At 44.0% G+C, this 12,646-nt stretch overlaps 1 protein-coding gene across 1 annotated transcript in view; it reads left to right on the top strand.

Annotated features, from left to right (window-relative positions):
• Positions 1–12,646, top strand: part of prkcha (protein kinase C, eta, a) — a 223,200-nt gene that overhangs the window by 180,641 nt on the left and 29,913 nt on the right. Inside the window, exon 11 of the mRNA XM_068038782.1 lies at positions 4,119–4,273. Within this exon, the coding sequence (XP_067894883.1) occupies positions 4,119–4,273 (155 nt within the window). The remainder of the gene's footprint in view (positions 1–4,118; positions 4,274–12,646) is intronic.

Raw genomic sequence — 12,646 nt, 5'->3', positions numbered from 1 at the left:
TGGACAGAATAGACCACCTGCAATCAACAGGAGAAGGTCAGCAGCCAGGTCTCAAATCCTAAACATGACATTCAACTGCAGATACACCAAGTGTGCAATATGTCCCACAGTGTTAATAGGGAGGATTCCACAGCACCAGAAGCCCAACATACTGCAGAATCAAAAGAGAAGACCCCTTTTCACATCTCTCAAATGTCCAATAGTGCCTCATAGAATCTTTCTGTCCAATGGCCCCCTTCTGCCTCTCTGAAAGAGCTATCCATGCTAACCCATTCCTATGTCCTTTCCCATACTCAACTTAAATTTTTCTTTTTCAATGTTTATCCTTTCTATTTTAAAAGCTATAGTGGATTCGGCCTCTACCGTTATTTCTTTTAGAGCATTTCATAGTCTAAAGCCACTTTGTGTTTAAAAATGCACTGCTCATTCAGTATCAGTTAGACTCCCTGGGGGAAACTTTAACCTTAAGAAAGCAGGTGGTTTTGGATTGGTTGGAGGATGAAAGATTGAGTAATCTGTTTCCAACCCCAAACCTGCCTCCAACTCGTCCAATTCCAGCTTTAACTGAGGTTGGAAGGTAGGCGAGCGACCAACCCGATCCAAGGATGTGGATTGGAACTGCTGTAAAATTTTTATTTAAGCAGAATTGCTGTAGTTATCAATCAGTCTAATCAATCGACTAATTCGTTATTATTTCAATTAAGCAGGATTGACTGCAACCAATATGGTGCAATGTTGAGTTTAATCACTGAGTTAAGACAGAATCTAACACACTAGTTATATAGCAAAAACATACGTCCGTGACAAGTAGCGAGTATGGATCAAGGTCGGGCAGGATGGAACAGCATTCTCTTTCTCTTATTTCTACTTTCTTTCAGTGCCTTGCTTCTTCACAAAGTCTCCCTGAACTACCTAAGAGTGTTAGTCAGAAGTCAGTCTGAAGCCAGTATGAATCCACCATCAGGCATTCCTCTCCACCATCCATTGCAACTGCAACCCTTCCAAACCTTATCTTTTAACCCTTTTTCCAGGGTGGGTCTGGGTGTTATATTGGTAGAACTTAATAGTCCTGTAAAAGTTCTTAATATTAAGTATCCAATGGTAGGTCGACGTCAGAAATGCTCCATCCATCAATATTGGCGACCATGCTCTGGAAGTGGTTCAAGAGTTCACCTACCTAGGATCAACTATCACCAGTAACCTGTCTCCAGATGCAGAAATCAACAAGCGCATGGGAAAGGCTTCCACTGCTATGTCCAGACTGGCCAAGAGAGTGTGGGGAAATGGCGCACTGACACGGAACACAAAAGTCCGAGTGTATCAAGCCTGTGTCCTCAGTACCTTGCTCTATGGCAGCGAGGCCTGGACAACGTATGTCAGCCAAGAGCGTCGTCTCAATTCATTCCATCTTCGCTGCCTCCGGAGAATACTTGGCATCAGGTGGCAGGACCGTATCTCCAACACAGAAGTCCTCAAGGCGGCCAACATCCCCAGCTTATACACCCTACTGAGTCAGCGGCACTTGAGATGGCTTGGCCATGTGAGCCGCATGGAGGATGGCCGGATCCCCAAAGACACATTGTACAGCGAGCTCGCCACTGGTATCAGACCCATTGGCCGTCCATGTCTCCGCTTTAAAGACGTCTGCAAACGCGACATGAAATCCTGTGACATTGATCACAAGTCGTGGGAGTCAATTGCCAGCATTCGCCAGAGCTGGCGGACAGCCATAAAGGCGGGGCTAAAGTGTGGCGAGTCGAAGAGACTTAGCAGTTGGCAGGAAAAAAGACAGGGGCGCAAGGGTTGCTAAGCCACTTGTAACATCCCTCCCATTGCTCGGCTGAGACCAGCAGCAAGCTCCCATTTTATTCAAAATTTGCTACAAGACTTTTATGATTATACATTTTGCTCATAATTTTACAACCCCTTTGCAATTTTGTACAATCACCCTTATTGTGCAGAATCCTTCCAGTGTTTTTACAGTCAGGATTCATTAATGGGAGCACACGAGCAACTATACTCTGAATAGACTTGAAGGTCTTTTCTTAAGAAAAACAAGAAGAAGCAACAGCCATCCATAGCTACACTGTGAAAATCAATTTGTATTCTTGCCGAAAGGTTTACCAGACACTTTGGTGAAAGACAGCAGTTCATAAAGTGTAAATTTACATTTGTGAATCGTCCTTCTCAGCAGTTGTGCTACTTCACACATTGGAATTTCTGTCCGCCCCATACATTCTAGATATAAATAGGACTGCCCCATGATTCAGAAAATTGATAAATGAGTCTCTGTACTGATTTGGAATATCCCAGGCTAAATAGACATGATACTGATGAACTCATCACCATTTTATTCGGAAGGGGACTTGTCTAGGGTTACCTTTCCTGATTGCTATCCAGAGCTCTTGCTGGAAATACCAGTGTTCCAGTGTCCGATGAGAATAGGATTGGATTGTTCGCTCCAAGCAATTTAATGAATAGTTTTGGACTCAACTGTGATGTGTGTCTCCCCATCCACACCCCAAGAGAAGTACCCTGCTCACACTCACTGGCGAGGTTTATATGTGAAGAATGGGCAAGGAATCAACCCACCTATAAGGTGAGGATTGACTTTTGCACTGATATTTAGAGAGCTCCAGTACTTGAAAGTGGCATTGGATTATATGGTAATACAGAAAACCTGCCCTTTCACTCCTTCACCCCCCCAAACTTCTGGTCTGAGCCTCAAGATGGATTGAAATGAAATCTTCAAAGACGCTTCCCTCTCTGTCTAGCCGGTGCTTTTCTTGAGATGAGTTGTGAAAAATGTTGGTGGGGGACAGAAAATCTTTCATCCAACAGGTGAAATGTGGGACTGTGTTAACTGCTGCGAGGGCAACTTTGGGATACAATACGGTTAAGAAGAATGAGTGCAGGAAGAATTTAATAGCGCTAAATTTGGGTCAGATAGGTTGCAAATTAAATCAGACTCGGCAGGTAGAAACTGTTGGAAGGCCTCAAACTTGGGCTATAATGAAAGAGGAATTGATGTCTCAGTATGTAGAATTTAATTTGTATATACTCTTCTATATTTTGGCTTCACAAAGTAGCACAAGTTTGTTTCGCATTACATAAAACAGAGCAAGCTAGAATTCACCCTTTGGCTGTATGACAACTACATGAACGAGAAGGAGTGTTGATCTGATGCAACAAGACAATTGGTAACTACCATCTCAACCTTTGTTAGTCATGTTTACATTTAAATATCAAAGCATTTTAACTCTGGCAGTGAATTGCTTAAACAGATTCAATATCCCAGGAATTGGACCACATACAATGACAATATATATTTTCTGGGATCTGGTACCTAAAAGCAATGCAGTGCTTCAGGTGGAGTCTGTCCAAGACTCTGTACAACTGAGGTATCACTTCTTCACTTTTGAATTCCAGCCCATTTGAGATAAAGGTCAACATTCCGTTAGCATTTTTGATTACTTATTGTTCCTGTACACTAGCGTTTAGTGATTTATATGCATGGACAGCTACATCCCTTTGTTCTTCCACAGCTCCTAGTCTCTCACCATTAAGAATTTATTCAGATTTGTCTTTCTTTGATTAAAAATGGATGACCCCATACTTCCTCACATTGAACTCCATTTGTCATTTAAAGCCTTGGGCTTTAAACATTTTCCAAAGCAGCTCTTCCTCTAAGTTCCTGCTTCCATTTTAGTAAGCCAATCTCGGAAGAGAGCTGGGCCCGAATAATATGGGTGAGAAAAGTAAGGATTCATTCTTGGATGTTGCATCATTGGCTGTGAAGATTGATACCATTTTGCTTGTAGGTGCGAACCTATGTTGTTCTGTCACTCAAGAATTGGCCTTTATAGTCACTCCAGGCGCTGCTTCACAAACCACTGACCACCTCCAGGCACGTATCCATTGTCTCTCGAGATAAGGAGGCCCAAAAGAAAAAAAAGAAAGAAGATGTTGTAACACTGAAGTTAATCCTTCATTGATTTGCCTTTATTCTGCTCATCTCTTATAATCTCTCCATATTTGGCAAGAGTGGTCCACATCTTCTGTGCATTGGTAGTAGGTTTAGTGATAATATATTGACCCTTATGTGTTACTTCTTGCAGGACCGGATGTTTTTTGTGATGGAGTATGTAAATGGGGGAGACTTAATGTTCCAAATTCAACAAGTGCGGAAATTCGATGAGGTGCGAGCCCAGTTCTATGCTGCAGAAATTACATCAGCGCTCATCTTTCTGCACAGCAAGAAGGTTATATATAGGTAAGGGTGAAATTTGTGTCTTTTTGTAACCATGCACCATCATTATAAGATTGTACGAGGTGGCTCAAATGATCTTATGGCTTCAATGGTGAATCAGATAAAAGAACCGAAATTTACAGTGGGGAAGCTCATCCTTTTTGTGTTGGTTCTTTATTAAAACAATCCAAACTAATCCTACTGTCCTGTTTTCTGTTGTGAAGAGGGTCTGCTAGCCTTTTACCTTCCTTTTGAAAGTGCTAAGTGAAGTGGAGCTGACTGCTTGCGAACTGTAAGAGTTGGTACTGTAACTGTCAGTGTTTAAAATTAGATCCACTTCCTTTATTCACTGAACTTTAATTTTAATCAATAGTGTCTTTCCACTTACCTAACAGTGAAAGGATTTTCAAGATTGTACAGTAACCAGCCATTCTTACAGGGGGCCAACATTCTGCTCCATGTTGCTCACTAACACTTTCATTCAGATGCTTGTTTTAAGCAGTGTTGGTGAGTAGGGTGGAGCTGAGTGTTTGCTGACTGTAAGATGAGCTACAACAGAAATTGGCTGGAAATTTGATGAAGTGAAAGGCATGCAAATTTAAATTCCAGTGAGTAAGATGGGAGAAGCTGAAGGAAAGTTACAGTGGTAGGTTAAAATTGTTCAGACATGTTTGTGCTGTGATAAATCACTTTCCATACTCATGATTTATAGAAACTTAAAGATTTTTTGAGTCGTTAGAGCTTCCTAATGCACACCCTTACATCATTTGATCTAAAAATTATAACTTCTAGTAAATGTCATGTGTACTGCTGTCACCTGGTTGCTAGCTTGTTCATACCAGTACACTGTGGCGAAGACAGCCAATGTGTAAATATTTGCATCAAAAATGATAAACAGATTTAGTGGACGTGCTCAGCATGGCTAAAGAAATTGGAAACAGTGAGTTTAATACATTTTCACATTGGTACATTGTGCACTGTTACAAATACACTTCTAAACACATTCGGTTGAGATCAGTTCAAGGTCTTTTCTGCAATGAATTGCGATAGTAGTTGAAACATTTGTACATGGTGAATGAGCACCTTTGTGAATGTAACTTGATAGTCTGAAGGATTGGCTATTATAGAAATATGGCACTTCTATTTGATGTTAACAATTTGCTCCTCCCTTTGCTGCTCTCTGTATAATGGACTTTCTGTGTTTCATGCCCAGTGAGGTTTGTTTGTAAGTAAGTTGTATATATACTGTGCTATTTTCAGCAATAGCTTTCTCTTGCAGTTAATTGGCCTTCATCGTAGTACACAAAGGGATGCATTCTCTCAACATACTAGTCATTGAAGGCACCAAGAAACTTTCTGTAAATCTGTCAGTCACAGGAGGGATCCTGATATTCACTGCATGACAAACCATCTGTAATTGTACTGGTTACTGAGGCGATCCAGTAAATGTGCTCTAGCCTTGGGTGTTAAAAATCTCCTGTGAATGTGCCAGATACAGAGACTCCAGTTACTGACTGGAAGGGCTGGATTTTCAAATGCAGGCAGGGTCGGGGCCGGCTGTGACACGATTTGAAAATTACGGTCCTGGAGGACATCTCTGGATCCTGACACCTCTGGGACAGACTCCAGTTTTTAAAGTGATGTTGGGGAGGAGGGAACGGGGAACCCGCTCGCCTCCAGTTAAGGGCCAGTCAAGCTCCTAGAGGAGCTTGTTAAGAGACTGGGGAGGTCAGGACTGTAATTTTCAAATGGGATTCTAGCGAATCCAAAAAGTCTGGTGCTCGTTAGTGTACAGCTGTCGGGTTCACAACAGGACAAAGAGAAACTTTTATTTGAGGTTGAAAATTATGCGCTGTATCATGCACATTACCTCAGTTTTGGATGTTTGAACACTTTCTTATACTTTTATGCTGCTGGCCCTCTAAGGAGCTGCCTGTTCTCTTCGGCAAGACAGCAGCAGGTCCCATCATGGTTGCTGTCTGCCTTTGCCACTCGCGCTCTGCAGACAGCTCCCACCTCCTGGAGATGCTCAATGCCACTCATTGAGGGCTGAACCTGCCTCCTGTCCAATTAGGGTATTTACATTTCAAAATAGTGTCACATGAGTGATACAATTGAGGCGCGTTGGGACCTGGAAATTATCCGGAGGTCTGGTTCCCGACCATGTTTTGAAAATCTGGTCTGATACCACAGAAACAATAAAGGCAAAGTTGATTTAGGGCATCTCATAAATGGAGACATTCACCATATCTTGCTACTGGTTCTGATGTCTCCTCTCAGTTAACATTTGCAGCAATGAGTGCAACCAAAAATAATGAAGCTTAGCACAAGAAAATCGGGTGAATTTGCTTCAGAATGTAATTTTGTCATGGTGACCTTATACCAGTGGAAAGCTTATATTTCTACACATACTTTCACAGGTCTGAAGCATTGGTGCAGCTTTTGGTTGGACTGTCAACACCAGCTCCAAAGGTTGAATAAAAGGATGGCTCAGTTGGTCAAGCTGGTGAACAGCTGAGCTATAAAGGCCAGAGGGATCCTGATCTCTACACAGTTAGCTGAGCTCATCCTGCAGTACTATAATTGGTTTGTGTACCATTTGTTTTGGGAAAATGGGGGAGTGGGGGGCATGGCCAACTCCTGATTGCTATCATTACACCTCCTCAAAGTCCATCCGATTAAGTTTTGAGAGTGCAGAATAGGCTGTTTGCTGTTCTGTCAATAGTTAGTGGATCTTTGCTGTTGAGGCTCACACATGAAGAATGGATGATGGGCCAACTCAGGAGAGGAGTGGAAAATAGGCAAGCAAAACAATTATGCAAATTTTTGTCAGACCACATCAACACCAATGCAATCAAAGGATGTTCAACAAAACTCCATTGTGGAGTAAATTGTGAGATGGTAAATGTTGGCAGATCATTTAACCATGGGAGGCATCGCGGTGGAGCCTGATCCTGTCCTCAGGCAATGTCTACACTCATGTACTTCCTGGCCCGGGGATAGAAAAGAGAATAAAAGCAAAATGCTGCAGAGGCTGGAAATCTGAAATAAAAACAGAAAGTGCTGGAAATACTCATCAGGCAGTATCTGTGGAGAGAGAAGCAGAGTTCACGTTTCAGGCCTGTGACCTTTCATCAGACATGGCAAAGGTTAGAAAAGAATTAGCTTTTAAGCAAGTGAAGGGGGTGGGGGGGTTGGCGGGGAAGAGAACAAAAGGGAAGGTGTGTGATAGGGCAGAGGGCAGGAGAGATTAAAGAACAAAGCTCAGTCCAAAAGCATGACCCCGAGCTTCCGGTTGCTTGCCATTTCAACACAGCCCCTTGCTGTCATGCCCAGATTTCTGTCCTTGGCCTGCTAGTGTTCCAGTGAACATCAACACAAGCTCAAGGAGCAGCACCTGATCTTTCAATTAGGCACTGTACCTTGAATTCAACAATTTCGAAGCATGACTGGCCTTTTTTTTCTATTCTATTTTTAAATTTTTTTTTAACCATGTGCCTGTTTTCTCATGTGAATAGAGTTTCTCATTACTCTGCCATTAACACTCTCTCTGGACTAATGCTTTGTCTTTCACCACAAGCATTAGCATACTCTTTGCTTTTGTCCCATGACAGCTTTGTTATCTAATCTCTCCTGCCCTCTGCCCTATCAAACACCTTCCCTTTTGTTCTCTTTCCCCCCCAACACCACCACCAGCCATACCCCCCCCCCCCCCCAACTTCACTTCCTTAAAATTATTAGATATTAGAGCAGGTGACCAAAAGCTTGGTCAAAAGGGTAGGTTTTAAGGAGCATCTTAAAGGAGGAAGGAGAGGTAGGGAGGCAGGGAGGTTTAGGGCAGGAATTCCAGAGCTTAGGACCTTGGCAGCTGAATTCATGGTCACCACTGATGGAGTAATTAAAGTCAGGGATGCTCAGGAAGCTAAAATTAGAGGCCAGAGTTAGAGGGTTGTTGTGCTGGAGGAGATTACAGCATGAGGGAGAGTCCATGGAGGGATTTGGAAACAATGATGAAAATTTTAAAAACGAGGCGTAGCTTAACTGGGAGGCCATGTATATCAGCGAGCACAGGGGTGATGGGTGAACAGGACTTGGTGCAAATATGGACAGGGGCAGCAGAGTTTTGGATAATCTCAAGTTTATGAGGGGTAGAATATGGGAGTCCAGCCGTGAGTGCATTGGAATAGTCAAGTCGAGAGGTAACAAAGACATGGATGAGTGTTTCAGCAGCACATGAGCTGAGGCAGGAACGGAGCAAGGCGATATTATGGAGGTGAAAATAGGCGGTCTTAATAATGGCATGGATATGTGGTTAGAAGCTCATCTTGGGGTCAAATATGACACCAAGGTTGTGAACAATCTGATTCAGCCTTAGAGACAGTTGCCAGGAAGAGGGATGGAGTCAGTAGCTACCAAACAGTGTTTGTAGCGGAGACCAAAGACAACGGCTGCAGTTTTTCAAATATTTAATTAGAGGAAATTTCAGTACTGGATGTCTGACAAGCAGTCTGGTAATTTAGACACAAGGGAGGAGTCAAAGGTAGTGCTGGTGAAGACAAATGTAAAATTTGATCCTATTTAAGTTGTTGTTCACTGCAGATGAACTGGAATGCAAAGTGGGATTTAGTTAATGCAGTCGCACTCTACATTAAACTATATATCTTGAGTTTGTTTACTCAGTAGGGTTGGACTTTGTTGGCAGTCATCTGATTGCTGGTTCAAACCAATGAAAGCCAAATAATGTGAAACAGCTTTGAATTCCTAGCCCTTGACAAGCTTAGGTGTCACTTTATTTGTCCAGGTGTTGTCTTTTGTAACAATGACGAACGCTTCAACTGCTAAATGTAGTAAAACCACAAACATGGGGCTGGATTTTTCCTGCAGGCTTCTGAACCCCACTATCAGGCTGAAATGTGGATCAGAAGTGGGTTGGATTTTGTGCAGGAGGTGGTGCTCCTGGCGCCAGGCCTTAAAGGCAGGGCGAACCTCGCCCCTGCATTTTCTTGGCCACCCCCCTCCCCCCCCAGAGTGATCCTCTGGTCTTTCGGGGTCAAAGTTTCAGGAGGTGGGATCCCCGTCCCTTTAAAGACTTTGCAGGGACAGGAATCCCGCCTCCAAGAGCTGCTGGCCAATCACAGGGCCGGCAGCTCAGCAGTATTGGCAGCACCACTGGAAGAGGTGGCTATTGCCGGTACTGTGGAGGCCTCGGACCCAGGCCCAGTGCTGGATTCCTGGACCTCAGGTAAGTGAGGTGGGGTCGCTGGGGCCAGTCCGGAAGGCCTTGGCGAGCGAGGAGGCTTTGGTCATGTAGTCCAGGGGAAGGGGGGGTCCCAAGGGGTAAAGTGGTGCCCGACTGGGTTCCTTTGTGGGCCACAGATTACCCACAGTGGAGGGACACAACCATCCCCCCAACCCCCCGCAAACCTGCAGGGAGTGCACCTCGTTTTACAAAGCACCCTCCCTGCATGATTGAGGCAACCCCCGCCGCTGGTAAGATCCCAGCAGCAGTGGGAAGAGGCCCTTAATAGACCACATAAGGGCGTCAGTTGGCCTCTGAGCAGGAAGGTTGTTGTCAGCCTATCCCTTCTTTGGGCAGATCAGAACTGGGAATCCCGGCGTTCGTGGCAGGCGGTTCTGCTCCAATTCTCCAGCACCCCCTCCCCCACCCCCCCAGCCATGAAACCCGAACTCCGAACGAGTGCAAGATCCAGCTCTGTGTGGGAAACAGTCACTCATTGTGACTTTCCCCAGGGCGGTCAATTAATGGTCAGAGGGCGGGCTCACAGTCCAATTAAGGTTGGTGGGCGGAGGGTCTCAAATTTGGAGGGCCAATCAGAGGCCTTCTAGCGTGAAAGGAGCAGCAGGATGCAATGGAAGATAAGTAAGAGAGAGGGCACTTCAAAATGGGAGGGAGCCTCTCTCCAGCTTTTTGAAATTTAAACTAAAAATGACTTTTACAGCCAGACGACCACTGTTGGGTGGGTAGCTGGAGGGTGGCATGGGGTGGGGGGTTATTGGGAGCCCCTCTACAAGGTGGCCTGCTGCTGTTACACCCAAGCAGGCAGGGAGGGCCTCAAGGCCTGCCTGGAGTGCTGGCCCTTTGGTCTGCCACCGGGGGGCCACTGCCAGGCAGTTAAACCATCCCCTGGGGCTGACGGGAACCTAGAGGCCAATTAAAAAATTCCGGCCGGCCGACTTTAATTGGCCTTTAGTGACCCTTAATTACTCAGCTACCTGCTCCGTGCGTGCGGGTAACTCTGCTACCCCTACATCCTGTCTCCATGAAAATGGCCTGGGGGCAGGGTGGAGCTGGGGAACTGGCCCGCAGGCCAGAGGTGCTTTCTTTTAGCACCAGCCTGCCTCTGCCCCTGGCCCCGCCAAGGCCTGAAAATCAAGCCCATGATCTTTTGAAATGTGTATATGCTGGTACTAGGCATAGCAATGAGAGTATTTATTCCTCCAACAAGTTGCCTGTCATTGCAAAAAAAAAACAAGCCTTTTTTACTGCTTTAATTCCTGAACACGTTTTCAGGAAGAAGTATGAGAAGTCTATAGTGCAGCTTTGATTTGATACTTTTATATCAGAATCTGAATGCTAAAAGTATCCTTGTGGAGTTGGACAACTCTTCGGCAGCATTAATCTTATTTTCAATGTGAAGGTTAACTTTGTAAGAGTGTGATCTGTAAGTCACAGAGTTTACATTTAAGCCTCTTTGATCCCAGCTTGATCAGACTAGAGCACTGGAAGCAGCTTTGAGAATCTGCAAGGCAAACTGGAAGGTGAATTGGGTCACCCTGAGGTGGGTCAGACCTAGTAGCTGCCATTTCAAAAAGATTGCACAAACATGACAGTTGCTGGGGTGGAACAATTAATGGATTTAATTAATAATGCTTTATACATCAGAATGAATTGAGGGATTGATCTGAATGAGCTAAATGACACGCTCCCTTTTAATCGGAAGATAGGACACATTATTAAGGATCATTGATCTGAATGAACTAAATGATGTGTTTTTCTTTAATCTGAATGTAGGACCAGCTAATAATGACTACAGAAACAATGAAACAAAATATCATAAAGTGATATAATGCTGAAGCACTCTTGATTGGTGGCTACATCTTTCAGATGAGATGTAACATCAAACATCAGTCAGTCCTCTTAGGTGGACATAAAAGATCCCATAGCACTATTGGAAGAGCAAGGGGGGCTCTCCTGGTATTCTGGTTACCTGGTCATTGTCATATCACTGCTTGTGGGATCTTGCTACGTGCAAGTTGGCTGCTGTGTTTCCCTACATTACAACAGTGACTACACTTCAAAATTACAGCATTGGTTATGAAGCGCTTTGAGACATTGTGCGGTCATGAAAAGTGCTATATAAATGCAAGTTCCTTTCTTTACATCTACAGCATCTCTGTCTAGTGTATCTAATGTTACTTTTATCTTCCTCACACCACAAAGCAAAGTATTTCAGAATTCCTCCCATTAAGACCATAAGAAAGCTTGGAATAATAATAAATTCTAGGAAAAGCCCATCAAGGTCACGGACAACCGTGGCTTTATCCAATTCATTTTGTCTGCTGAGAACAGGTTCTGCAAAATCTTTCTCTGCCCAACCCCTGCAAAGGTAAATAGAGACATGCTCCACAGTCTTGGTAATCTAACCCCATTCCCTAGATTCATCCCACACCAGTTGTCTTTTTATGTCCATGTATTGAACTTAGTACAATTTACAAAGACTGCCCTTCAAACCTGGCAGTTTCTGAAGTGAGCATTTTCAACTGTGGTAGTGATTATGGAACTGAAGTCCCAAGGGCAGTGGATTTACCGAGCACAGTTATATTAAGGCTGATCTGGGGCACTTTGAATGCTATGAAAAGACTGCATTTCAGCTATATCAAGCTTCTCAATAATTCATTAGGTCAGCTTCAAATCCTGTCTCAGGTTCCACCTACACTTGGTAAACAGGCTCAACGGAAGAAGGTTTCATCTGTATGAATTTTCAAAATGAGCTTTCTGACATGGCAGCCTTATTTATTTTATTGGTGGAGAAAATATTCACTATACAAGTTACTGGAACAATACTTGAAAGAAAGACTTGCACTTCTATATAGCACTTCTCATGTCCACCGAACGTCTGAAGGTGCATTACAGCCAATTAAGTATTTTTGAAGTGCAGTCACTGTTGTAATGTAGGAAACACAGCAGCCAATTTTGCACATAGCAAACACCCACAAACAGCAATGTGATGATGACCAGATAATCTGTTTTTATGATGTTGATTGAGGGATAAACATTGGCCAGGACACCAGGGATAACTCCCCTGCTCTTGTTCAAAAGAGCCCCATGGGACCTTTTACAGCCACCAAAGCAGGCAGTTAGGGCCTCAGTTTAAT

This window comes from Heterodontus francisci, chromosome 9, assembly GCF_036365525.1.
Source record: "Heterodontus francisci isolate sHetFra1 chromosome 9, sHetFra1.hap1, whole genome shotgun sequence".
Classification (NCBI taxonomy): Eukaryota; Metazoa; Chordata; class Chondrichthyes; order Heterodontiformes; family Heterodontidae; genus Heterodontus; species Heterodontus francisci.
Note: the sequence above shows the minus strand (reverse complement) of the source record. Positions and strands in the feature narration are given on the sequence as shown.